The 27,542-nt window shown below is 51.0% G+C and overlaps 1 protein-coding gene across 1 annotated transcript in view; it reads left to right on the forward strand.

Annotated features, from left to right (window-relative positions):
• Positions 1 to 24,008, forward strand: part of KCNN3 (potassium calcium-activated channel subfamily N member 3) — an 88,275-nt gene extending 64,267 nt beyond the window's left edge. The window contains exons 5-8 of the mRNA XM_084824286.1: positions 13,049 to 13,159; positions 18,106 to 18,233; positions 19,135 to 19,204; positions 23,712 to 24,008. Of these exons, the coding sequence (XP_084680412.1) occupies positions 13,049 to 13,159; positions 18,106 to 18,233; positions 19,135 to 19,204; positions 23,712 to 24,008 (606 nt within the window). The remainder of the gene's footprint in view (positions 1 to 13,048; positions 13,160 to 18,105; positions 18,234 to 19,134; positions 19,205 to 23,711) is intronic.
• The last annotated feature ends 3,534 nt before the right edge of the window (positions 24,009 to 27,542 follow it).

Below are 27,542 nucleotides of genomic sequence, written 5' to 3' on the forward strand. Positions count from 1 at the left end.
TATCTGTGTGTGTTGCAGGAGGAAAGCACAGAATGTGGCATGGTGTGCAGGGTCCTGCTTCTGGAGAAACTTTATCTTTAAAACAAAATCAAGTTTCTAGGCCTCATGGTTGAGAAGATATGCTCCAGTGCCTGCTTTTAATCTTAGAAGCCAGAAACACAGCTGAATAAGATTTCCAGGGGTTGGGGGAGGGGGGTAAGGTCACTGCAAGGCATGTTGCCCCCTGCCCTTAATGAGGAAACCCAGGATAAAATATGGTGGGGGTCCCGAAATAGTAAACATTTCCAAATAATTATGTACATTACATAACTTATGTACATTACAGAAAGAGAGCCAGTGTGGTGTAATGGCAAGAGTGTTGGACTGGGAGCTGGGAGATCCGGGTTCTAGTCCCCACTCAGCCATGGAAGTTCACTGGGTGACTTTGGGTCAGTCACAGACTCTCAGCCCAACCTACCTCACAGGTTGTTGTGAGGATAAAATGGAGAGGAGGAGGATAATGTAAGCCGCCTTGGGATCCTTGCAAGAGGAAAAAGGGCGGTATATAAATGTAATAAAATAAATAATAATAACTTTAAGCTTCTTGAATTTGAATGAGGTATATTTATAAGACGGTAAGAACATAAGAGCCCTGCTGGATCAGACCAAGGGTCCATCTGGCCCAGGATTCTGTTCACACAGCTGCCCACGGGAAACCCACAAGCAGGACATGAGTGCAGTAGCACCCTTCCGCCCATGTTCCCCAGCAACTGGTGTACATAGGCAGACTGCCTCTGATACTGGAAGTAGCATAGAGCCATCAGGACTAGTAGCCACTGATAGCCTTCTCCTCCAGGTATCTCTCTAATCCCTTTTTAAAGCCATCCAGAGTGGTGGCCATCACTACATCTTGTGGAAGGGAGTTCCATAGTTTAACTCTGCACTGCATGAAGTAGGACTTCTTTTGATCTGTCCTGAACCTCACAACAGTCAGCTGCTTGGGATGACCCCACTGGGTTCTAGAGTTATGAGGGAGGGAGAAAAACGTCTCCCTCTCCACTTCCTCCACACCAGGCGTCATTTTGTACTCCTCTGTCGTGTCTCCCCTTACTGTCCTTTTCTCCAAGCTAAGCAATCCCAGCAGTTCTAACCATCCCTCCTAGGGGAGTTGCTCCAGCCCCTTGATTCAAGATTGGGGGATGTATTCCAGAGCCAAAGGGAAGGGTGGGTGGGGCCGACATATCCAAAATACCTCTGGTACCAGCATATTTTGGCTTGAAGCTCTTGCTGCCAGCCACTCAGCCTTAGGAGAGGCATTTCAACCTTTTGGAATGGGGAGCAGGGAAGCTGCCCCAATGCCGGGAAAACACCAAACAGTCCGCAGTTGTGGAAAGGGGAGCAGGGGGAGGGGCCCTCAGGAAATCCCGGAGGACCAGATCGTGAGCCAGGGAGGCCCACTTCAGCACCCTCATCGAGGCCAGCATTGTGTGTTTGGATTGGCAGCAGCTTTCCAGGATTTCAGACGGGGGTCTTTTCCAGCCTTGCCTGGATATGCTGCCAGGGATCGATTTGGGGACCTTCTGCATGCAAAGCAGGGGCTCTGCCACTGAGCTGTTACGGGCCCCTCTCTGAGGAGCTGCCTCTTGTCCTCAGCTGTCAGGAGCACCCTGGCGGCCTCTTTCAGTACACTCCAATAGCCAACTCAAGACACAGATGAAAGGATTCTTTTCAAGGCTTTAATCCTTTTACAACTTAATGACTCTTTCAGATGCTAATCACCAGCGACTAAGCAATGAACCGCAGAGTAGCCTATGCTCCGGGTAGGCAGTTGATCCCCGTTTGAAGGAGAATCACTTGAAGACCCTGAACGTATGGGCTAGGGAGAGATCCTCCCTCTTTCCCTTGGGTCCATGGGAGGCGGCCGTTGCTTGAGCGCCAAACGGGCGCTACGCCTCCTTTCCGCGCCCTCCATCTCTCGTCGCTCCCTGTGTCTGCGTCGAGCGTCTAGCAAGCCCCCCTCCCGCACTGTCTCACTGCCAGGGTCACTATCTATCTCAGGAATGCTGGCAGGAGGAATCTCTGCTAGCTGCTGTGCCTGTGAGGGATGAGCTGGCTCCTCTCCCACGGATTGCCGATCCTCCTCAGAATCAGAACTGCTCTGGGGTTTTATTGGCTCAGTTTCCACCCTGACACCAGCCAAACCGTGGCTCCCGTTTGCCCTGTATTGCCTGTTCTGAAGCCGAATCTCAGCCTTCATTTTGTTCCTTCGTTCTTTCTCAAGAAAGCGTCTTTCTCCCAGAAGGCTGCCAGCACAGTGTTAAAAACACCATTTACCAAGCTTCCCCATGGAGATTCGTTCTCTCTGGAATGTGTAGTGATGGGTTTACAGTTTTCTTTGTCGTTCCTCACTGTCAGACACCCCCCACACATGCGTGCACACACACACACATACATAAACAAGCACACCATGTACATTCTGAGGAAGCGTCTTCTGAGGGCCGCCTAGAAACTTCCCTTCTGTTCTGAGTTTCTTTCTTGGGAGCTCTTACAGACCCATCAATCCAAGACTCAGGGGTTTCTGTTCTATTTGCAAGCGCTTTGGCATGGCAGCTCTCGTGGCTCAGCTCCATTTGGACTGCAAGAGAGAACTGGAAAATGGATGTGGGGGAGAACAATGCAGTGGTTGCAATCCTCAACAGTAGCACTCTTGTGCTGCAATATTTTGTTGCAGCTCCTATTTGTCCATTGATTTTAAATCCTTTGTTAGATGATGTTTTTATGTGCTTTCGATTAATCAGGCATCTGATCACTAAAACTGCATTATTTTGAATAGAAATAGCTACCATTGGCTATGCTGTCCAGAAATGGTGGGGCTTGTACTTCCAATAACGTCTGGGGACTGGGAAAATCTGAACTTGGCTGCAGGGAGAATTAAGATAAATAAAGAACTAATTTGAAGAGCTGCCTACTCCAGTAGAGACCTGCCCAGTACTTAAGATCTTCAGCATCGATTAGGGATGTTCGAGGATTCCGTTCGGGGGATGCAGCTCAACTTATTTCCCCTGGCTTGGGCCCTCTGGATTTCATTCTGTTTCTCCCAGGGCCAGCTCATTCTGTAGTGAATCGAGCCAGTTTGTGAATTTTTTAAAATGGTGTTAATTTGCACAAAAGGTGGCTTCGAGCAAATTGTTATTTGTGCAAATTTGGGGCGGGGTCTAGAAATGTGGGCAAATGTTGTCGTAATTTAAAAAAGAAATCTTGCTGATCTTGCCAAGCAGCACACAATCGCAGCCCCACAGAAGCATAGTCCCCTCTTGTAAATATCCTTGTCAGTTTCACTTTCCCAGCATAGGGAAAATGGCGCCGCCTTTTGCGTAAAACTTTCCCGGAGTCTGGAAAAAAAATCTGGCACAGTCTGCCCCCGCTTGCAGGATTGGAAATGCTGTGGAAATCGGTCAGGCTTAAACAGAATGGATTTCCCGGCGACAGACATTCCTCTCATAGACCTCAATCTGGGGACCGCCCACCTTCTGGAGACGAGCTGTGGCATCTGCTGTGCTTGGGGCCTTCCTGGTGGGTGACCCTCAGTTATGCTGGTGGCCCATCCAGTCCAGTACACTGTTTCTCACAGTAACGAGGCAGGTGAAGCCCATCAGTGGGGCGCAAAGGCAATAGACCTGCCTTGTCATTTGTTCATAGAGCCTGATGCCCTGAGGTACACTGGCTCTGTCTATGGAGGTTCCATTCCTATCTACAGTAGACAGTAACATTAGAAGCAGACCGCCTGATCAGGCTGAGGGTCTATCTAGTGTGTGTGTCCCCACTACCACCGCACCCCACCTGCCTGCTAGCCAGCCACCAGTGATTCAGTGTCGTTTAGGCACGAGGTTAAACATTCATCTTGGTTTTTCTGGGTTTTTAATGGTTTTCAGAATTGGCTTTTAGTGGTTCTCAGCGATTAGATCTGCTTCCCCTGCAGGGAAAAGCATTGCTGTTCTATTTAATTGCTTTGATGGCAGCTTAGCACTGTTAAAAGCATATTTTGGTGAACTGCCTTGAAAGTAATTTTTTTAGAAGGTGGGGTAAAAACGTTTTAGGTCAAATCATATTAGAACTTCAGGTTTAAGTGATGGTTTTCTCCAGCTGTGACACTCACACATGGTTAAGTGAGGTGGGAACGCTAGTAGTTTGCCTTGATGATTGTGTTGGGGCCAATAAAATATTTCTTTTTGGTATCGAGATGCACATCATTCCTATGTGAGAATTAATATGACGTGCTTGTATCAATTGGATCCCATGGACAGGGATGATGGGAGTTTTAGTCCAAAACATTTGAGGCCACCAGGTTGGGGAAGCCTGTGCCACACCATAGTTTAGCGTGACACAAACGAGCAGGAAAGAGTTGCAGCAAACCTTGGACTTCTGGGCTCCCCCATTTCTTCCTCCTGCATGGTAGCTTCTGCTTTTGGTTCAACAAAGCTTGCCTTGTTGGCCAGACCTGGAACTGATCTCGGAAGCTAAGCAGGGCCAGGCCTGGTTAGTACTTGGATGGGAGCCCACCTGGGAATCAGGCTTCCTGCACTGAGCAGGGGGTTGGACTCGATGGTCTTGTAGGCCCCTTCCAGCCCTATGAATCTATGATTCTATAACCCAGCTTTGGAAGCTGTGGTTTGAAGTTGGCTTGTTGGAAGCTACCCGTATTTAATGCCAACCACAGTTTGCCTGTCTGGACGACACAACAAACCATGGTTAAGTGGAAGCGGATGCTTTCGAGCTCCTCCTGATCAGTGTAGGAGGCGTTCTAGGCGAGTGCACAATTGTGCAACTCATTCCTGCTCACTCACATTGTCTTAAATCCAGGGAGGGGGGAGTTCTGGCCTGCAGAGTCCCCCACTATGCCTGTGGAGTCTCCTTGGAACCCACAGCTGTGCACCTCTTGATGAACCGTCGGAGGAGAGCGGAAACACCCCATCCTGCGACTCATCCCTGCTTGTTCAGATTGTGCTAAACTGGTGTAGCGTGCTGTCCAAATGTGCCCAAGGCCTCCTTCAAATCAGTGAGACCAGTTTATTATTTAGGAGACTTTATACCCTGTTCTCCACTGTCAAGACAGAGATCAGGGCAGCTTACATCATTATAAAAAGCAGAAAATAATATTCAGTGAGCAATATGACAGCGATAGAAGCTGAGACCTGCAGCGGATAAAACGAACAGGACCAGCGGTTACGTACAAACACACTTAGGATCTGGCTGTCACGGTGTCTGCAGTCTGGGCTTTAGAAATAATTCTTCCACCCTCTGTGGCCTGACTATATTATGGAAATCAAGGCCATTTGCATGGTTTGCATAATATATTCTGCACCCATGCAGGGGGGCACAATGGTGCATCTGCACAGAGTTGAAATTACCTCTTCTATGGCTTAGTTACTGGCATAAGAGCTTTAAGCTAAAGCTTGCTGTTATTTTTGGTCCTGCCCCCTTTTGCCTTTGGCTCCACCCTCCACCCCAGGGAGCTTCTCCAATATGGAATTGCCCTTTAGGATGGAAGAGATTCAACACCTCTGGCTTAAGGCATAGAAACCTTGTCTTTTTTAAATGAAAGCTTTTGGAATGCCAAATTCTGTTCTCAGTGCAAAATCCTGGACTGTCACGGTACGACTGCAGAATACACACAGGACTAGTTCAGAGTAAGGTGATGTGATAAGGGAGAAATCAACTTTAGACCTAAGTTATCGGTGACCTTTCTTGGCCATTCATCCAGAAAATGAGTCTTTCAGCCTCCAAGGCTTCCTCTCCGCCACGGCTGACGGATCTGTGAGCTACAGAGGCACAGAGCCATGGCTCCAGCTGCGGGGGACCCTGCCACTTCAGGGCCGAGCGGGAGGGAGGGAGCAAGCGGGTAACTGAACAGTTCCGCCAGCACTCCAGGGTTCTTGCTTAGTACTTAAGACCACGGGCTGCTTCACACACGTTACATGTCTAGGTGAAATACCGTGTACTGTTCTGGTCAGCGCACCTCAAAAAAGGTATTGCTGAGTTGGAAACGGTGCAGAAAACCCAAATGAACACGGGGCTGGAGCAAGGCCCCTATGAGGAAAGGCTACGACATCTGGGACCATTTAGGTTAGAGAAAAGACGAGTAAGTGGAGACATGATAGAGGTGTACGAAATGATGCATGATAGGGAGAAAGTGGAGAGGGAGACATTTTTCTCCCTCTCTCGTCATCCTCGAAACCAAAGGGATCATCCCATGAAGCTGATTGTGGGGAAATTCAGGAGAGATAAAAGGAAGGGCTTCTTCACGCTACCAAAAGATGTAGTGATGGCCGCCAACTTGTCGTGTTTTAAAAGGGGGTTGGACAGATTAATGGAGAATAAGACTATCAATGGCTACTAGTCCTAATGGCTATGTGCTACCCCTAGTATCAGAGGTAGTATGCCAGTGTACGCCAGTTGCTGGGGAACATGGGCGGGAGGGTGCGGTTGCACTCATGACCTGCTTGTGGGTTTCCCATGGGCAGCTGGTTGGCCACTGTGTGAACAGAATGCTGGACTAGATGGACCCTTGGCCTGATCCAGCAGGGCTCTTCTTATATTCTCATGAATGCAACTACCAATCAGAGTTGATTATACTGGGTGTGATAGGCCAATAGTTTAACCTGGTACAAGCAGAACTTTTCCCTGTCCCCAGGGGGTGGGGGGTGTTGTTCCACATTCCAGTAGTGGGTGTGGCCAGAGCCAAAAGTGGGTGGGGTTACAGATACTGCACAAAAAGGACCTTTGGATCTGGGCCTTCTCCTTCCCCGACTGGTGTGAGATCCCTCCCACCCCATATTGGCTATCCACTTTGAGGGAGGCAGGTGAGCAGGACAGAGTAAATAACATCGGATACCTGGAGCGAGACCAGAGAGAGAGGGTGTGTCTTGGGGAAACGCGGAGGTCCAAACTGAGCAGCCTGGAGTGTCCATATTTGGCCCACGGACTGGGGGCTCTCCACTCGCGCTCCAGAGTTTCATCAGCCCGGCTTCTTTTGCATTCAGCATCCGCAGGCGGCTGTGTGTCCTGCCTGTGGCTGGGGCGCTGAACCCCTTTCAACCCAACAGCCAAAGTCCATTTCAGGGAAACTCCTGCGGGGGGCGGGGGCGGCATTCCATGGGTGGGCAGGGCCAAAGGCAAAGGGGGCGGGGCTGAAACACAAAAAAGTACCAGGGGACTTTTGCTTTAAGCTCTTCCTGCTCCTAAGAATGTAGAGCGGCATTCTAACCTTTAGAAGGGGGGCGGCGGACTGGCGCAAAAGCCAAGAAACAGCCAAATGACTGGTGGCTAGGCAGAGGGGGCGGGGCCATTTCTGGAACCTCAGGGCTAGATTTGGCCCGTGGGCCTGAGGTCCAACTCCCTGGCTTATGCCCCCTCTCTATGAGGGTTATTTCCCACTGAGCTAAGCTGAAGAGTTGCGGTCCTTTTTGAAGCATAGGAAACTGCGGGTTCGTGTTTTTCCACCCCCGCCATATGTGTTCTCTCTCTCTTGCAGCAAAGGGTATTTCTTTTCCTTTTTTAAGAATGGCAGTTTTAAAGCCCTTTTGCGTATTGAGAATGAGGGATTTTGCTCTGTGGGTACATGCACTCAGATACAATGTTTTCAAACCCCAGTGGGTTTGGGCTTGGGGAGCACCGGAGAATTCAGATCGGGCCGGGCTGTTAATTAGACTCTGTTGTGCTGAGATGGACTTACCGATGCCGCTAATCTCCCATGTGGTGGATGGAGAGGGGAGTGGGGGGGCGGAACGGGCTTTCCATTTTTTTACCTGTATGCACACATGCATGCACACTCCAAATGCTTGCTGTGGAGGGGCACGTTTATGCTCGCACCCCCACTAAGAACCTAGGAAGCGCTTCCATGCAAATTCTTTGGGGGCCGGCATCTGCCTCTGTTTAGCAGAGAGGAAGATTCCTTTGCACCCTCTCCCAGATGGGCTGTGCCCCCAGTCTATCCTGATTGGGATGTCATTGCTTGGATGAATTGGCACAGCCAGCTGTCACTGTTCTGGGTGAGAGGACAGGGGAAGTGGAAGGCACAGACATACTACCTCCACCCCACCCCACCTCCAAGAACAGTTTCACCTCTTCCGTGGCAATTGTGTTTGCTGTGGCTTTGCCAGTATTTCCTGCGTGGGGGCTGAACACCAGGGACTTGACCAGAGCTGGGGGTCTTGGGGGTGGAGGGAGAAAGAGATTGGTATTGGCGAAGGCTTGTGTGCAGGACCCGTTTGCTTGTTTGGCTAGGATTTGGGGCTGTACAGTTCTGGGAGCCAGGGAATCCTTGCTTTCCCAGCGGAGTACATTGCATATTTTATTACACGGTTTCCCATCCCTACCTGCTCTCCATACAGGAAAACTGTGGTAGAATACATTGAATAATGAGGCATTCTTTCCCAGACGCACCTGGAAAATCTGTTGCTGCGATATATATCAGATCAGGTGGGACGTGACAATCGATAATCAATCTAACTTGTGTGAGTTGCAGCAAAAGATACGTCCGGCTTAAATATGTTCAGTTAATCCTTCTCTCCTTAGTTGGGACCCCCTCCCTCCAAATAGCCGAAAGACATCTGTAATGGTGGATCAGTAAGGACATCGCTTTAACCCTGTATCTCGCAGCTGCGCATCTTCCCCTTCATTTTTACTCTAGAGTAGGCGCAGGGAGCCTAAGATGGATTAGGACCCTAGTGTGAGGGGTAGGGGGGCTTTAACCCTTCCCCCTTGCTATGGGACCAATTCAGATCAGGCCCCCTGCACCAACTCTAGATTAAAAGTGGTGGTGGTTGTGTTGGTGAGACGTAGCTGCTTAGGCAGGGATTCCAAGTCATGTCTGTTTTGGCACTCTGATCGGGCTGTGGCTCTGTGGTATCAGGTCGAGTCTGTGGCGGGGGCCATAGGCCTGTCTTTCACACAGAATGTGTTTGCCATGGGGAAACCTATGTTAATTATTTGTTTGTTTTTGTAAGTCTCTCAAAATTCTTTTGCTCACCCTTGCATTTCCCCGATTGAACATCTCACTATGGTTTATTTTGACCTGACTTCCTCGTGCAGATGCAGTCTATCTCAGTTGGGTGGGGGGAGAACCAGGGAGGGTTATTGAGTCAGATCATTTAAGGCTGCAATCCTATGCATGTTTAGACAGAAAAAAGGCCTACACCTCCCAGCATGCCCCAGCCAACCATGCTCTGTCTAAGCATGCATAGGATTGTGCCTTGAATTGATTTAAATCAGGATTTAAATTGACCCTGACTTAAGTCAAGTCTGTCACTTATAGTGCTTCAACTATTTCTTAAACGATGGTGCAAATCTGATTACTAAAGCATGTTAATTTTACACCTCCATACAGAATTTTACAAGGGAGGGGGGTGTTCTTTGTGTAAGCTTTTAGATAACTTGATTTTTAATAATTTAGGGATAAGTACATACTATCGTGTCAAGCTGCAGATGCAGCAATTGTACATTAGGAATGGTAAGAACTAAATCACATGCACAATTATAATAGCACTTTATTAAACAACCTTAAATATTACATAAAGGTTTCACATTGTAATTGCAGTGGTTCCCGAGTTGCCAGCCGACGACCGCTTTAAACTATTTTTTAATTTTCAAATTTTATTAACTCTAACAGTCAAGTCATCACACGAAGTGTGCAGCTCTGTCCTTTAGACGTTTATAATTAGATATCATCCCCACTCGCACTGTCATCTTTATTCATAGACTGGAACAGAAATATGAGTTTTCCTGCTTTTTCAACTCCTAGTCGATTTCTTCACTTTGAGTGAACAATGCCAAACAATGAAAATATTATTTTCTCAGTGCGTGCAGAGGAAGCTACCCCGGGGTGCCATTTCAGCACCGTGGACAGTGGTTGGGATGCGTTGTGTTCTTTTGACAGATGGCTCCTTAAAGCCTCATGTTAACCTTCGTGTTGGTTTGTATGGCTTCAGGAGTCCTGGGCTTTTTTGCATCAGGCTCTTCTCGATCATCCCAGAGTGCAGGACACGGAATCATGGGCTCAAGTGACAGGAAGCCAGATTCTGGCTGAACATCAGGAAAAACGTCCTGACTCTTAGAGCAATACAACAGTGGAACCCATTCCCTAGGGAGGTGGTGGGCTCTCCCACACTGGCGGCATTCAAGACGAGGCTGGACAGCCATCTGTCAGGGATGCTCTGACCTGGATTCCTGCATTGAGCAGGGGGTTGGACTTGATGGTCTTATAGGCCCCTTCCAAGCCTACTATTCTAGGATTCTATGAATTGCTGGATGTCAGGGTTGGAGTAAAAGACCAAAACCAAGTAGATCCCACAAGCCTGGAGTTTTTGCCCATCCACGCTTTCGTCAAGAGGGCTGTGTCTGCTCTCCCGCCCAGACCTGGGCACCAGCTCCAGTGCGGAGGAGGAGGAGCGGCCGGCCAACCCCATCAAACCAGCAGCACATGGAGGTGCTAGGGACCAACCCAGACCTCGGCATCCTGACCAGGCCTGAGGCAGGCTCAGATTGGGGGGGGCTCGATCCAGGGACCCTCAGGGCAGGAATTCTGGAGCATCCACCCCCACAGGGACTGCCACCCCTTCCATACTGGAGACCTGCCTTGTTAGGGACATCCAGCAGTCTCATTCCAGTGATGGGCAGAGCTGAAGGCACCCGGGGCGTGGCCAAACTACCAGCATGTTTCCGCTTAAAGCTCTTGCTGTCAGTAACGAAGCCTGAGGAGAGGCATTCAGCCTTTCAGAGTGCAGGGGAGGGGCAATGAGGGGTCTGCACAAAAGCCGGGAAGCCACCCAATGATCCACCAAATGGTGGAAGGGGGCCGGGTCTCTGGGCAACTACAGGAAGTTCTACATCCCTGCTGTTATCGTGGTGCCTGGCTGCCTCTCGGCGCCAGCATTGGCTAGGTCGAGTGTCCCTCCCCAGCGTTGTGTGGGAACGGACCATTTTGGGGGAGGTGTGAAAGGCGAGGAGAGAGCCGTCGGTGGTTGTGGCTGTCAGTGCAGTGGCACAGCTGCGGTGCTGGGCACCTGGTGGTGGGTGGCAGCCGTTTTCCGTGTACCAGGATTCCCCCTATCCCAGGAGAAGCTTCAGCCCTCCAGATGTTGCTGAACAACAACTTCCACTGTCCCTAGCCATTGGTCATGCAGTCTGGGGCTGGTGGGAGTTGGAGTCGAATTGTCGGGGTGGAAACTGAGCCCATAGAGCCCCAGAGCAGTTCTGATTCTGAGGAGGAACAGCAATCCATGGGAGAGGAGCTCGCTCATCTCTCACAAGCACAGCAGCTGGCAGGGATTCCTTCTGCCAGCATTCCTGGGAGAGATAGTGACCCTGGCAGTGAGAGAGCACTGGAGGGGGGCTTGCTGGACGCTTGGCGCAGACGCAGGGAGCGACGACAGATGGAGGGCACCGAAAGGAGGCGCTTCGCTCGTTTGGCGTGCAAACAAGGGTCGCGTCCCAAGGACCCAAGGGAAAGAGGGAGGATCTCTCCATAGCCCATAAGTTCAGAGTCTTCCTGTGGTTCCCCTTCAAACGGGGACCAACTGCCTTACCTGGAGCTTAGGCTACTCTGCTATCTTTCCCCAGTGCTGTTCCTTGCTTAGTCGCTAGTGATAAGTATCTGAAAGAGTCATAAAGTAATAAAGGAGTAAAGCCTTGGAAAGAATCCTCATCGTCTGTGTCCTGAGTTGGCTATTGGAGGGGACTGCAAGAGGCACCTAGGGCGCTCCTGACATGAACCACACCTGCAGGGCCACATGTTCCCAACATGGGGAATACGTGGCTCAAAAATACTACAAGTGAGAAGGATCTTGGAATTGTTGTCGATCACAACTGAATATCAGCCAACAATGTGATGTGGCCGCAAAAAAGGCAAATGCTCTTTTGGGCTGCATTAATAGAAGCATAGCTTCCAAATCCCGGGAAGTACTAGTTCCCCTCTACTCAGCACTGGTTAGGCCTCATCTTGAGTACTGTGTCCAGTTCTGCGCACCACACTTTAAGAAGGATGCAGACAAGCTGGAGAGGGTTCAGAGGAGGGCAAGGAAGATGATCAGGGGACTGGAAACAAAGCCCTATGAGGAGAGACTGAAAGAACTGGGCATGTTTAGTCCTGAGAGGAGGAGATATGATAGCGTTGTTCAAGTACTTGAAAGGTTGTCACAGAGAGGAAGGCCAGGATCTCTTCTCGATCATCCCAGAGTGCAGGGCACGGAATAATGGGCTCAAGTTACAGGAAGCCAGATTCCGGCTGAACATCAGGAAACACTTCCTGACTGTTAGAGCAAGACGACAATGGAACCAATTCCTTAGGGAGGTGGGGGGCTTTCCCACACTGGAGGCGTTCAAGACGAGGCTGGACAGCCACTTGTCAGGGATGCTCTGACTTGGATTCCTGCATTGAGCAGGGGGTTGGACTCAGTGGTCTTATAGGCCCCTTCCAAGCCTACTATTCTGTGAGTGGCAGCAGAAGCGCTGCCTCTTGATTGGCTTTGGAAGGGTGGTGGACGGAAGAGCCTTCCTGGAGAACTCTAGGGCAGTGCCTGCCCTGCCATTAGGCAGAGTGAAGCAGTCACTTCAGGCAGTAGGTGCTGGGAGGGGGCAGCAACGTGTGTTGGAGGAGAGACCTGTGTGCTGTGAGGCCTGGTCTGCGTCCCCTAAGCTAGTTAGCTTCATGTCTCCAGGCGCAATGGAGGATGCTGCCCCAACATCAGTGCTGAAGACAGATTCATCAGCTGGCCCGTGGCGTTTGTACATGGAGAGGGAGGGCGCCATCTTGTTCTGTGCCTCAGGCAGTAAAATGTCTTGGGCAGGCCCTGCTTTAGGGCAAACTCTGAGAGGAAAATGGCAGCCCCCCATGGTGCTGCTGGCAAAAGCAGTAAGGGGGGGGGCGTCTGGGGAGACCTTTCCCCCTCCTCCTCCACCCACGGCAGCCCCCATGCCAGGCCAAAGACCCTCCAACGGACACGGCAGCTTATGCTCGGGTTGGATGTGGCGACGGGTCCTGTTCCGCGGATAACTCTGGCTTTTTCTCCCCCAGGGGGCTGGCTGCACCGCCCTGGTGGTGGCCGTAGTGGCACGCAAGCTGGAGCTCACCAAAGCCGAAAAGCACGTGCACAACTTCATGATGGACACACAGCTCACCAAGAGGGTAAGCAGCCTCGCCGCTGCGGCCCATAGCCCAGGGGCAGAGCAGCCGTTGCGTGGGCGGAGGCTCCGGTTCGCTCTCCGGTTAAAAGGGCCAAGTCGCAGCTGATGGGGAAGTTCTCTGCCCGGAACTCTGGGGAGACGCTGCCAGTCAGCGTTGGCAGGACTGGGCTAGATGGACCCAGGGTCTGACTCAGGATAAGGCAGTTCCGTATGTTCCTCTCTCTTTTTTTTTAATTCTGTGATCCCCTCCTACACCAAACACTGTCTTCAGGGCAGCTTTCACAATCCGTAAAACCCACAAAACTGTCATCGGGAAAGAGCAACCGATCAACCATCTTACCGACTGAAGGCGCTAAAAGCAATCAGTACTAATTAACTGCGAGGTGGCTTGCGAAACAAAGAACATACGGCCCAAGATGGAAATGCGCCAAACGGGGACCCGGGGGAGGAAGGGTGTGTTGTGTTAGGGGCTGGGGAGAATCTTCCCTAATGCCACAGATATGTATTTGTTAGGAAGGCCTGAAATGGCTAGGCGTCCCACTAAAGTTTACAAACTGAATCCATGCTGCGCTGCCCCATTTTGTTGTAGGGCCCACTTCTGGGATCTAAATTTGCGATTCTATAAGTCGTCCTTCCCCAACCTGGTGCCCTGTGGATGTGTTGCCTTTTGGATGGGCAAACGTGCAGTGTTTGAACTTGCTGTGGTTCTCCACAACACAAAGCCCGTTCCGCCTCATTTGCGTTCCCAAACGCGAGTGCCTTTATTTTTTCCGATCAGGGAAAAATCTGCCTTTTTCCCAATTGAAAAGAAGATGCCTTTTTCAAAATGCGCATTTTCCTCCAAAAGGCAAAAGCACGATATTGCAAATTTGGGGTGAATTTTTGGAAGTACGCATTTGCGCAGGTGTGCTCTTTCAAATATGAACACAAGGTTGGGAAATTGCAAACATTTCTTGAGAATTGTGTTCCTGTTTGCAATCAGGGTTAAGAACAGGGCGTGCTCGTGTGATTTGGGAAGAGAAATGAAATTGTCATGCATCTCTAGTTGAACTACAACTCCCATAATTCCCCAGCAAGCTGTGCTGGCTGGGAATTATGGGATTTGTAGTCCAACACACCCAGAGGACCCCAGGTTGAGGAAGACTCCTGTAAGAAGAAAAGAGCATCAAAGCTGGATCAGGCTAAAGGGGTATTTACTCTTTTCTGCAGGGTCCTGCCAGATACCTCTAGGGAAGCCCCCAAGCAGAACACAGAACACTGCAGCCCATTCCTGTACTCCCAGCAGTCTGCTCCCCGAGGTAGACTGACCCTGAATCTGAAGGCTCCATGGCTAATACCTGTCGACAGACTTGTTCTCCACAAATGTGTCCAATCTACTAATTACATTCCTGATTTTAGACCAGATATGGGTGGTGTGTGGCGTAGTGGTTAGAGTGTTGGACTGGGACTGAGGAAACCCAGGTTCCAGTCCCCACTCGGCCATGAAGCTCACTGGGTGACTTCGGGCCAGTCACTGACTCTCAGCCCAACCTACCTCACAGGGTTGCTGTGAGGATAAAACGGAGAGGAGGAGGAGGAGGGCCATGTAAGCCACCTTGGGTTCCTTGGAGGAAAACAAAAGCCCAATACAAATGTAATAATAAAATTAAGACGCTGAACTGCAGACCGGAAGGTCGGCAGGACAGCAGTTCGAGACCCGAGGGCCGCGTGACGGAGTGAGCTCCCGTCTTCAGTCCCAGCTCCTGCCAGCCTAGCAGTTCGAAAGCAAGAAATTGCAAGTAGATAAATAGGTACCGCCTCGGCGGGAAAGGTAACAGCGTTCCGTGTGCCTCGGTGTTCAGTCATGCCGGCCACATAACCATGGAAGCGTCTTCGGACAGCGCTGGCTCTTCGGCTTAGAAATGGAGATGAGCACCACACCCTAGAGTCGGACACGACTGGTTGGGGACACCTTTACCTTTTTACCAGATATTTTGGCCTACAGTGCCCATCTTTCCTCCCCATTGGCTATGCCAGCTAGGGCTGATGGGAGTTGTAGGCCAAAACATCTGGAGAACCACAAGTTGCCCACCACTGTCCTAGACCAATATTTCTTGACAACCAGACAGGTCCATTACAGACAGCCAAAGATTCCAACTTGACTTCATTCCTCACGCTTCCAAATTAAGATGAATTTGGCGGCTCTTGAGTGGGAAGCACTATCAGAGTGATATACTCCCCACCACCATCGTCATTTTTTTTCTTTTTTGGTTTCTGCCTAGCAGCTTCCTTGTCCCCCGTGGCCTTCCCCCGCCTCTCAATGCCCAGCCAGGTTCGTTATCTGAATTGCTTTCTCCTAGGCCTCTCCCGGTAATTTTCCTCACTTGCTTATTATGGCAGCCTTCCCCCCCCCCTTTTTTTTAAAAGATGAGACAAAGAATGGAAGTGTTCATCTCTAGGGTAGATCCGCATGATCCCTTCCCTGAGGCCGCGAGGGGGGGTGGCGGTTGGACAGAACCGTGGGGAAAGACTTGTAGGCTGTCTCCGAGCAGAGGAAAACCCTGAATTGTTAATAAAGCCTCGTCCAAGGCAGAAATGCCTCTTTTGAACAGGCGTGGGATGTGTCCGTCGGGAGCACTGGAGCAAATTAACTCGTCGGGAGCTGTTTATTCCAAGGCTCTGTTTATGACAAGTTTCCCAACACTTGCTCTCCGTGTGAAGGTTGGGAAAATCTTTCTCATGCATGATGGACCTGGGTGGTGGTTGGGGAGAGACGATTTATCTGACTGAGTAGCATCAATGTATTAATAAATTGTTCCAGGCACCTGACACTTATGTCCCCTTTCCTGGCCAGTGCTTTTTATTAATGCATTTGTTTCTTCAGGCTGGTGTTTTGTTTTGTTTTTAGCCTGCTTCGCGATCATGTCAGTCCCTGAAGCGGGGCACCCTTCTTGTTTTTTTTAATAATTTAACAGCAGTAGGAAAATCTTGCAAGAAAACCACAGGACAGTGTCAGGAGCTGGCATAAAAGAATGATTTGATGCTGATGGTAGGAAGCTCGACTCTAAAAAAGGGGGAGGGGAAACAAAAATGAACTAAGGCCTTTTTGCAAGTGCTTTAAAATGGGTGGAACGAGCAGAACTGTAAACTTTCTGCAGTTCCTTTTATTTTGGTTCTGCCAATGGAGAGGCTGTGTGGTATGGTGGTTAGGACAGATGTCTTCCAACCTGGTGCCCTCCAGATGTGTGGGACTACAACTCACATCAGCCCCAGCTAGCATGACTAATGGTTAGGAATACTGGGAGTTGTAGTCCAAAGCATCTGGAAGGTGCCAGCTTGAGGTAAGCTGCTAGAAATGCTCTGTGTAGGTGGTGAGGGAGTAGATACCAAGTCCAAAGAGGAATGGTGGAGAGAGCTGGGTATGTTTTAGCATGGAGAAGACGGAGATGATAGTGGCCATCAAATATCTGAAGGGCTGTCATGCAGAAGATGGAGCAGACTTGTTCTCTGCCACTCCAGGGGGCAGGACTAAAACCAAGGGGTGGAAATGGCAGATTTGTTTAAAGATTTGGGCTAAACATTAACATCCTAATGGCAAGAGCTGGTCAGTGACGGTACAGGCTGCCTTGGGAGGTGACAGGCTTTCCTTCGGTGGAGAGGTTTAAACAAAGGCTATCTGCTGGGAATGCTGCTGTTGTTGTTGAATCCTACTTTGTAGATCCTGCATTGAACAAGGGGGTGGACTAGATGACCTCAAAATATACCTTCTGACTTGAAAAAATAAATTACAAATCTTTAATTCTGGTGCTGCAGTCCTGGGCATGCTTGCTTGCAAGGAAACTCTGTGAAGCATACTGAGATGTACTTCCTTGTAAATGTGCCTGGGATTTGGACCCATGCATTTTACTGTAATTTGGGTGAGTCATAAGCGGGGCATATCCAGGGGAAGAAACAGAAAGCAGGTGACTGTGTCCGCTTTAGTTTCTGCTCCAGGCTCCAGTAAAGTCAATAAGTGATCATCGAAGCTAAGAGATCCACCCTGGCTCTTCTGCCTTGAATGTGCGCGCGCGCACACACACACACACCACCTGCCCTTCTGGGTAGATTATCTCTCCAAATAAATAAAAATAAAAATCTATGTCCCATTTTCTTCAAGAAGTTCCCCAAAGTTGGCCTTGCGTGTAGCACGAATGATTCACAGATGGAGATGGCCTTGAGCTCCTCGAAAAGGGGAAAACATGCACGCACGTGTGAAGGGGAGCTCTGGTATCATAGACACTTGATTTTCTCATCTTCATGGAATGCGGAGAGATCAGGGAGAGAAGAGTGCCTGCCATACATTTTGGCAAGCAAGTCCCTCTCTGGCTGAGACAAGGGAGAGGGAATAAGTATGGAAGAATTTTGGGTCGAGTGGTGGGAGGGAGGGAGAGATTGCGGGGTTGGGGGGGGACACCGGATGCTAGCCCCAGATTAATTCTTGCTTAAAGCCAAGGCTGCTGTCAGGACCGCGTTGCCTTGGGGAAGGGGAGTTGGGGGCGCAGACTGGTGCTGGGTGGGGTCAAAGTGTGTGCGCACCCATCGCATTCATCCCATTCACACACAGACCACACAGCCCCACACATCCCAAATGGACGCACACCACGTACACTTAAACACACACACATGCTCCATTCATTCCTTTTACACACGCGCGCACACCATACTTGCACGCCGCAGACACTTACACACACGTACACAGAGGAGCACCTTGGAGAGTTGCTTTAGAGTTCTGGCTGAAACCCCGAGCAGATTTGCCGCCCCACGGACATCGGTGCCACCAGCCTCCACTGGCATTCGCTGCTGAAAGTCTGCGGCGTGTCTTCCGCGGGTGGGAGTAGGAAGGGTGGCGGGAGGGAAGCCTCTCCCTTGGCGTGGGCAGGTGGATGGGAGCTGAACCCCAGGGCGGGGCTCTCCGTTTCCCTCTCACAGATCAAGAACGCCGCCGCCAATGTCTTGCGGGAGACCTGGCTCATCTACAAACACACCAAGTTGCTAAAGAAGATTGACCACGCCAAAGTCCGGAAACACCAGAGGAAGTTCCTTCAAGCCATTCACCAGTAAGTGGCGTTCTTCTTCCTCTTCCTCCTTTTTCTATCTCCGCTTGAAGGACCGCGGCTGGCAGAGCCGGGAAAGGTTTGCGGCTGGGACGGGGGGAGTGCCGCTGCCTGTCAGAGCAGGAGCTGCTGCTCTCGAGGGTCGGTCTCTGTCTTGGGAGTAAGAGAGCAATCCAGGTACATCTGAGGAAGAGAGGTGGCAGAGTTGCCCATCCCACGCAGAAGCTGGTTGGAAGGGTAGCTTGGTCAGAACAGCGAGTCGTACAGAGCTGCACCAGGCAACCTCCTCTGAAGATGGGTGTTTCTGGGATCACGGGGTTCTGCACTCCTGCTCTTAACCATTTAGCTCATCTGTGAGTGAAGGGCTGGATGTGCCTGATCTCGCCTGATCTTGGAAGCTAAGCAGGGTCAGCCCTGGTCAGTACTTGGATGGGAGGCCGCCTGGGAACCAGGCTTCCTGCACTGAGCAGGGGGTTGGGCTCAATGGTCTTGTAGGCCCCTTCCAGCCCCACAATTCTATGATTCTGTTTCTCGGATCCTGCCAGCAGCTCAGGCCCTCAGCTTAGGAACAGTTGGCTTCAGCTCTGGCCGATGCCCCTTCTGCTGATGGGTGTCGCTTGCAATGCGAGGGGGGCCAGTGCAAGCACGAGCAGGTGGGGCTACTCCAAGAGTTTTCCTCTGGGTCCCATCGGTAGCATTGGATCTCCGAGCCTTTGCTCAACTTGCCGAGTTTCTAGTCCTCATTGGGAGCCCGGCAAGGAGCAGCGGGGCTCTAGACGCAGGGTGGGAAGAGGAGTTGCCTGACCTAGGATTGGCGTGGGGAGGGAGGGAGGGAGGGGCGGGGCACTTCTTTTGATGCCAGCATGCCAAAGGCCTCCATTAGTCGCTCTCCCCCCTTTTCCAGGTTAAGGGGCGTGAAGATGGAGCAGCGAAAACTGAGCGACCAAGCCAACACCCTGGTCGACCTCTCCAAGGTAATGGTTGTCCTCCCCCCAGCCCCCTCTCCCTCCGTGGTCTTGAACAGGAACGAGGTGGTGGACTGGGCTGGATTGGAGCACTTTGGACGGTATGGAGGTGTGTGTGGGTGTGATCACATTTCTAGCTGCTTGCTGCAATTCAGGAGGAGGCCAGGTCTCATACATCTTTTTGTCCCGCGTTGGTCGAAAGGACAAAATTTCCTTTGTGGACCCCATTTGCGGGGGTTCAAAGGTAAGGCAGGACCCCTGTCCCGGGGCAGTCGTTCTTTCAAGCTGGCAACACGAACAGCACTCCCGCTGTAGCTCTGTGGCAGAGCCCCTGCTTTGCATGCAGGAGGCTCCCTAGGGAGGCGGGGGGCTCTCCCACCCTGGGAGCATTCAAGGCAAGGCTGGACAGCCACCTGCCAGGGATGGTTTGACTCAGATTCCTGCACCGAGCAGGGGGTTGGACCCGATGGTCTTGTAGGTCCCTTCCAACCCTACTATCCTGTGATTCTATGAAGGTCCCTGGCTCGATCCTCAGCATCTCCAGGTAGGGCTGGAAAAACTCTGGCTTGAAATTCTGAAGAGCTGCTACCCATCAGTGTCAAACATACTGGGCTAGATTGACCAAGGGCCTGACTCACTGTGAGACTGGTTTCTATGTTCCTGTTTAAGTCAGCCTTTATTCAGAACCATGAGGACTAGAATCTTGCTTTATTTTAGGGGAAGGGCTGTGACTCAGTGGCAGAGCCCGTGCTTTGCATGCAGGCAGTCCTATGTTCAGTCTCAGGCTAAAAGGGTGAGGTAGGAGGTTATGGGGAAAAGACCCATCTCTTCCTGAGACCCCGGAAAGCCTCTCCCACTCAAAGTAGGCAATACTGGGTTAGTTGGAGAGTGGTCTGACTCAGAAAAGGGCAGATTAATATGTGGAGGAAGGGCTGTAGCTCAGTGTGAGAGCCCAAGTTTGCATGCAGGAGATTGCAGGTTCGATCCCCGGCTTCTCCAGGTAGGGCTGGAAAAACTCCTGCCTGAAACCCTGGAGAGCCATGGCTACCAGTTGGTGTCGATAATACTGGGCTAGAGGAACCGGGTGTCTGACTCAGTAGAAGGCAGCTTCTGGTGTTCCTATGCTTCCTCCAGCCCCTTTCTGCTTCGCCTTCTGTGGAGATGCTGAGGTGGGGAGTGGTGCCAGGGACGGGGGGAGGGACGTTGGGAGCGTTCGGAGATCTTCCATTCTGTGCGGGCTTCCCCGAGCATTTGGTTGCCAGGCAACCCTGTGGAAAGAAGCAATCGAACTCCCCCCCCCCCCAAACCTGCTCTGTGTGATGGTGTGTGTATCGGAGGGCAGGGGATGCATTTACCTAACTGTGCTCCTCGCTTTGCCGTCGCTTGGGTCATGAGTGTGTGTGTTTTAAAACATTGGCATCCTTAACCCCCTTTGGGGTCCCGTCTGCCGCTCCACCCCAAGACTAAGGGCCCAGACCGCTGGAGTGGCAAGAGAGATCTGTGACCGGATCAGAGGTGGGGTTGCTTAACGCTGAACTTTCCAGCCACAACAGATACACCATTTTCTGGATTTTCTGCCCTGCAGTGGAGGGGGAAATACTGGTGCTGCGCCTGTCTGTTTCCTCCCCCTGCATCGTTCACTAGGACTAAGAATTATAGTAATAATATAATTCATTACGCCCCTTTTTATCTATTTAATTACTCCAGTGTTTTATTCCTGTTACACATTTTGTAATTTTGTATAGGCTTGATTAACGGCCTTTGGCTTGCAAATAAATGACATCTGACATCTATAGTAATATAATAATATTAGATTGTGTTTGGGCATTTTAATCTTTGTAAACCGCCCAGAGAGCATTGGCTGGTGGGCGGTATGGAAATGTAGAAATGAAATGGAGCAGTGTTTACATGGAAGTGGGTGACTTTGATCTTGGAAACGGAGTGTCGGGGGGGGGGAGGGTGTTACGCACTTCTTCAATGCTGATCAAAATCACTGTTGTTCCTTCTCTTCCCCCGCCACCCCCAATTGACAATGGATTTAATGGGATCAGAAGTGTTGGAAGATTCAATATCTTGTGCTCCTTGGTGGCTTTGCCCACTGGGATGCTGCCTTTAACCCTTCTCCCTCCCACTGTGCCTTTCTCCCCAGCATTCATAGCCTCTGGTGCTGCCCTGTTCTCTGGGAGGCTTCATTTTTTTTTACCTTTTGTACAGAGCTGACTTCCCTTGGCAAATGTTGTCATATGCGCTGTGCTTATTAAGCAAGCTGCTTCTATTCAGCCTCATGCTGATTCCTCTCCGCCCTGCCTGTTTTCCCCTGTTTGTATGTGTGTTTTGTTCTTCGCTCTTTCTTTTTCCACCTGCTCGTTTTTTATTTTAATTAAAATCCCCATCCATTCCTCCTCCCGTTGCTGGTCTCAGTTTGGCGTTTTGCAGAGATCAGGCAGCATGGGAGAGTTTGTGCAGTGACACGGTCGATTGGTGCCCGCGTCCTGGGAAATCATTCCAGGAACAAAACGAAAAGGATGTCTGCTCCATCTCATAAAATTACTGAACGCCCTTCCCCTCCTGGCTGGATGTTCTTGAAAATCAGACTTTCCTTCAGGTTAAAAGACAGCAAATCCCCAGCAAAGCTCCTCATGTTTTGGGAGCAACAATTTCCAGAATGGGAAGTACAAGCCAGATTGTAAGTTTCTGCATCTGATCTGGGAGCTGTTCCTAGTTCTGCATGTTTGTGGAACATTGAGGCTTCTCTATTCTATGTGTGAAAGGCACTCTGTGCAGGCTCAGAAGCAACTCATAACACATTCTGTGGGCTGAGCCCTGACAGGGAACCCCAATTATAGGACATAAATTAAGCCCTGCTCAAAAGCAACCAGGCCAACTGACCAGTTCCTGTCCGCCTCAGTCTCACCTGTTTGCTTTTTTCCTGTACTTCAGGGTGAGTACCATAAGTCTACACAAATATTGTACAATTGGGGTAATCAAGTGAGAAATTTTGGATTGAGAGAACTCTAGATTTTATAAAAATCACGTTCCTAGCCCTCATGATTGCAAAGATAAGGAAGAAAATGTGTTAATGTGCAACGCTGCAACCCTCCCAAAATTACAAAGCTGCTCCAGGGAAACGCGCATTCTGTGCCAAGGAAGCTGACTGCTGTGATCTGTATATAAAATTATCCAAATTATTTAAAAACCATACATATCTGGTGCAATTTATCTGTGTTAGCTAGCCATGGGAAAGGGCCAGGACTTAAGCAGGGCATCCATGCTCCCACCGCCTGGAAAGATTTCACCAGATGTTGCTATTCCCCTTCCAAGCACCTCTTTGTACCCATGGGGGCTAGAATCTTGCTTGCTTTTTAAAGCAAGCTGAGATTCTCAGGAAGGTTCTTTCCTCCTGATTGCTCAAAGCAGGGGGGTGGGCAACTTCAGGAAGTCTGGGAGCCAGTTTTGCCATCGGACACCCCCTGGGTGAGTGCTGGGCAGTCCACATTGTGCCCCCTGGAAAAAAAAGTGAAATCGCTGTTGTGATGGCAGAATTTGGCGGCAAACCGCTTCGTGGTGCTACAAAGTTACATTTGGCTGTTTGGCACTCTGTATCCACCACGGACACAATTGTTTCGTTAATTTTTGTTTATTGGGGGGCACTGTTCCCAACCCTGGTTTAAAACTTTTGCTTGATATGGAATGCGCCTAGCCTAGGGGTGGAGAACTGGTGATGATGGGTTACAGGTGACGCTCAGGTGGTGGTGGTGGTGATAATGATTTATTAAATTTCTATGCTGCCCCATAGCAAAAGCTCTCTGGCTGGTTCACGAAGATCAAAAACCATTTAAAAATACAGTATACACAGTGTAAAACCATTTACATAAAAACATATAAACAGACAGCATACACAGCAACAATATCGATCTAAAAACAATATCAATCTAAAAACAATTGGCCAAAAGCCAGTCCAGGAACTGATTAAACTTATTATATGCTGCCAAATGCCTGTGAGAAGAAGACAGTTTTAACCTGGCACTGAAAAGATAACAGTGTTGCCACCAGGAGGGCCTTGTCAGGGAGATTATTCCATAATTGGGGGGCCGCCACTGAGAAGGCCCTCTCCCTTGTTGCCACTCCCCAAGACCTAGATGCTGAATGTAGTGTGCGGGTCATGCCAGGAGAGGCGCTCCATCAGGTGGGGTAACATTTCCCATTGTCCCCGAACATCGGCCTGACAAGACCTGGAGGGCCACACGTTCCCCACCCTGATGTAGCCTCGTAGCTCCCCTGGAGATGCATGGCTTGGACAGCCTGAATGCTTCAGGGCAACCCATGCAGGCAGCCTTACTGCTGGAGAGGGAAGGGGAAGCCAACACAGTGCTGCCCTTCCCAGCTGTGCCCCCATGTTCCTCTAGCCACTGAGGGCCTCCCCGAACGGTTCCCCAGACAAAACTTCAGCACAGCCCGAGGCGGCTGCGGCGGGGCCAAGCGCCACCTGAGCAAACAGGCCCGTTTCTCTTTGCAGATGCAGAACGTCATGTATGACCTCATCACGGAGCTGAACGACCGGAGCGAGGACCTAGAGAAGCAGATCGGGGGCCTGGAGTCCAAACTGGAGCAACTGGCGGCCAACTTCAACTCTCTGCCGGTGCTGATCACGGACGCTTTGCGCCAGCAGCAGCAGCAGCTCCTCGCCGCCGTCCTGGAGGCCCGGGGGGTGAGCATGGGCGTGGGCGCCCCCCAGACGCCGCTCTCGGACAGCCCCCTGGGGGTCAGCTCCACCTCCTTCCCCACCCCGTACACCAGCTCCAGCAGTTGCTGAACCGCACGAGTGGACAACCGCCCCCCCGGGGGTCTTTTTATATCCGTCCGGGGGCAGCTCCACCCCGGCCCCGGAGGGGAGCGGAGGAGCCCAAGCCACTCGGGCTCACCCGGGACCTGGAACAGTACAGTCTCGGCTTTGGGGCCTCGGGGCAGTCCTGTGGGGCGGGGGGTGGAACAGGCATTTTGGGCAGAGCCCCTTGGCGGCGGGGTTTGGTGGACTTCTGGAATCCACGTTCAATCTCAGGTCTTCAAATCGAAAACAAGCCAACCCAAGGGCGCGGATGAGATGGAGCTGGGGTGGGGCGGGCGGGGGAGGGACCATTCCACTGTGTTGGACCCCAAGCCACAGGTAATGGGGTTGTTCATTTCCTTCGCTCCTTCTCTCTGTCCTGCTCCCCGATTTTATTCCTCCTTTCCCCCCTGTTCATGCAGTGTCAAAGAAGAAATGCAGGCAGGGTGGGGGGATGATTGGGCTGAGATGCAGCTGCCCCCCTTTTTCTTCCTCCACATCCCCCATCGGATCTCAGCAAGGGAATTAAGCCCTGCCATTCCAGCTCTGCCTTTGCGGTTGCACCCAAATTGTTTTGCGCATGAGCCGGGTGCAAAGGTCTCCCTTGGGGAAGGGGGTGTGCCTGTCCTGGGTTGTTTGTGGGGGTGGTGGGGGGGTAAAAATAGCAGCAGGTGGGTGTCACCTTTGCTAAGGCCTCAGGACAAATTTAACGTTGGCTCAGAGAGCGAAGGAACTGCATCCTCTGCCACTGAAGGCGTTTGGTGTCAGAAGTGTTTGCTGAAGTGGGGCAGCGAGGAGATGGGGGTTTGACAGCCTGTCCAGGCGACGCTCACTGCCCAAAATGAATTGGAAGGTGTCAGTTCGAGTGCCCCCCCCCCCAAGAAGCAGAGAAGCCAAAGAAGCGGAGTTCCTTTTGGACTGCCAGTGTCCCAAGAGATGGATCTCAGTTGGCTTCACAAGGGAGTCATCCTGGGTTCTTTTATGCTCGCCCGCGGTGCTTTGAAGTCATATTCCCCACAAGCCACAGCGGCCACCTGACCCGACATCCGTTCCTTGTCTCGTCCAGCTCTCTGTTCCAAACGGGGCCGTTTCTCGATGCCTTCCAGGAAACTTTGGATTGCATCGCTGCTGGGTTCTGCAGGGCCAATCCACAGTCCAACCTTACATCTGGCTTTCACCATGTTTATCCTTAAAAAAAAAATACTAGGACTTTTCCTCTCCCCAAAGCATCCTGGGAATTGTAGGTTCCCTACAGGTTGTAGGCTGGAGAACGTAGGCCACTGTGGGCTAACAGTTCCTCAGGCTTGAGAGCTTTGGCTATAACACGAGTTTAAATTTGCAGTATAGACATGCCCCCAGGTTTTCTCGGTGTAGACTCTGGAGTGCGAATTTGCTTCCAGGGGAGTTTCTTTCTCTCTCCCTCTCCCTCCGTATGCCCTGTTTTGAAGCAAAATTGCTGCTTTTTTTGTCACCGCTGCAGCAGCAAATTCAGCAGCAGCGTTTGGGTGTGGCATAGAGATTGGGGTTCCCGTTACAAGGGAGCAGGATACAAAGTGACTAGGTTTTAAATAATTGTGCAGTTAGCAAAGAAGGGAGTGTTGTCACCTTCTTGGGGCAAATCGCTGTCCTGATCCTGTATCAGTTTTTAGACCATTTTAGCTGTCGTGGCTTCCCTCAAAGAACCCCTAGCCTACCCGCTCCCCTCAAAGAATTGCCTGTTCCTTGGGGCGAGGGAATAGCCTGGCTTTTTTTTCACCAGCTGCTGCCTCCTGCTCTTTCCAGCATACCCTTCCAGCCTTCTGGACTAGAATCATGCTTGTGGGTTGTTGTTTTGTTTTTTCAAAGAAAGCTGAGATGCTCTGGAAGCTCAGTGTGTGACCCATTACCATTTCTCCACTTGGCGTGGTCCTGGCACAGAACAGGCACAGCCCAGGGGCACAAACAAAAGCAACTCCCCCCCCCCACACACACACACACTTTCGGCACTCCATAATGCTACCTGTCGCACAGGGCTGAAGCGCGCACTCCATTGCAGAGAGCATGATGGGGACGCTGAAAAATAGTAAACCAGGGCCAGGCAAACTTCTGGTTTGCAGGATGAACTTGATTGTTTTTGTTTTCACTTGATCCCTGAAATCCACCAACTGGTACAGAAGACACATAGCATGGAAGAATTTGGGGCGCAGGAATGTGTTTGGAGGACAAGACCTGAATGGAGCTCGCTCAGTCTTTCCCCTCCAACATTCAGTCCTGGTTGCCCCAAGCTTCCTTCCTTTCAACAGTATAATGCAGAGAGCAAAGGGAAGAATTGTTTTCTTGCTGGCAGTGTTAGACGGTTGGCAATCGGGCTGCAGATCGCCCAGAGGTCTTGCAGTTGCTCCAGGTCTCCCTTCTGCTCCTCCCTACGGTAAACCACACAGAGACAACAACAACAACAAACCAAGGGCCCCCTAGGGATAGAGCAGAGCCTGTGGTTTGGGGGCAGAGCCCCTGTTTTGCAGGCAGAAAGTCCCAGGTTGGGAAAGAATCCCATCTGCAGCAGCAAATTCAGCAGCTGAATTTGTGGTGCGGTGTAGAGGTTGGGGTTCCTGTTACAAGGGAGCAGGGCACAAAGTGACCAGATTTTACTTGTTCGCTAGTTGCCGCTAGTCCCGGCCCGGCCCTCCCAGGTCCTCCAGACGGCCACACACTTCCCCTGGCCTCACCCCCTTTTTCCCCTGGCTTTCGTGCAGGTTTTTCCCCCATTCCCAAAGGCTGAAATGCCTCTCTGAAGGCTTAAAACAGGCTGGTGTTTTCAGATTGTTAGCCCTGCCCCTGCTGCTGTCAGCTCCGCCCACCACTGGAATGCGGCCCCTGAGAGCTTCTCCGCAATGGAATTCAGCCCTCAGGCTGAAAGAGGTTCTGCACCCACGGTGTAGACAATGCTGAGATAGATAGGGCACCAGCCTGACTCCATATAACGTTTGTTACCTTTATATCCATCCAAGGAGCCCAAGGCGGCAGACTTATAATCCTCCTCCTCTCCGAGCCCAAGGCGGCAGACATATAATCCTCCTCCTCTCCGAGCCCAAGGCGGCAGACATATAATCCTCCTCCTCTCCGAGCCCAAGGCGGCAGACATATAATCCTCCTTCTCTCCATTTTATCCTCACAACAACCCTGTGAGGTGGGTTAAACTGAGAGCCAGTGACTGGCCCAAAGCCACCCAGTGAGCTTCATGGCCGAGTGGGGACTAGAACCCCGGTCCCCCCAGTCCTGTCCAACACTTTAACCACTACATCACACTGGCTCTCAGGTAGCATCATATGGAGCTGATGTTTCAGGGTGAAGGTGTATAAACCTGCCTTCTCCCCAATAACCTACTGAAAAACATTGAAATCTGCCTTCTACCAGCTCACACCCTTGGCCCCTCTAACTCTGTCTTGCCTACACTGACCAACACCAGCTCTTCAGGATTTCAGACAGGGGATCTTTCCCAGTCCTCCCTGGAAATGCCTGGGACCGAGCCTGGGACTTTCTCCA

Source organism: Heloderma suspectum, chromosome 17, assembly GCF_057233095.1.
Source record: "Heloderma suspectum isolate Gila_16-S chromosome 17, 16-S_ref, whole genome shotgun sequence".
Taxonomy (NCBI): domain Eukaryota; kingdom Metazoa; phylum Chordata; class Lepidosauria; order Squamata; family Helodermatidae; genus Heloderma; species Heloderma suspectum.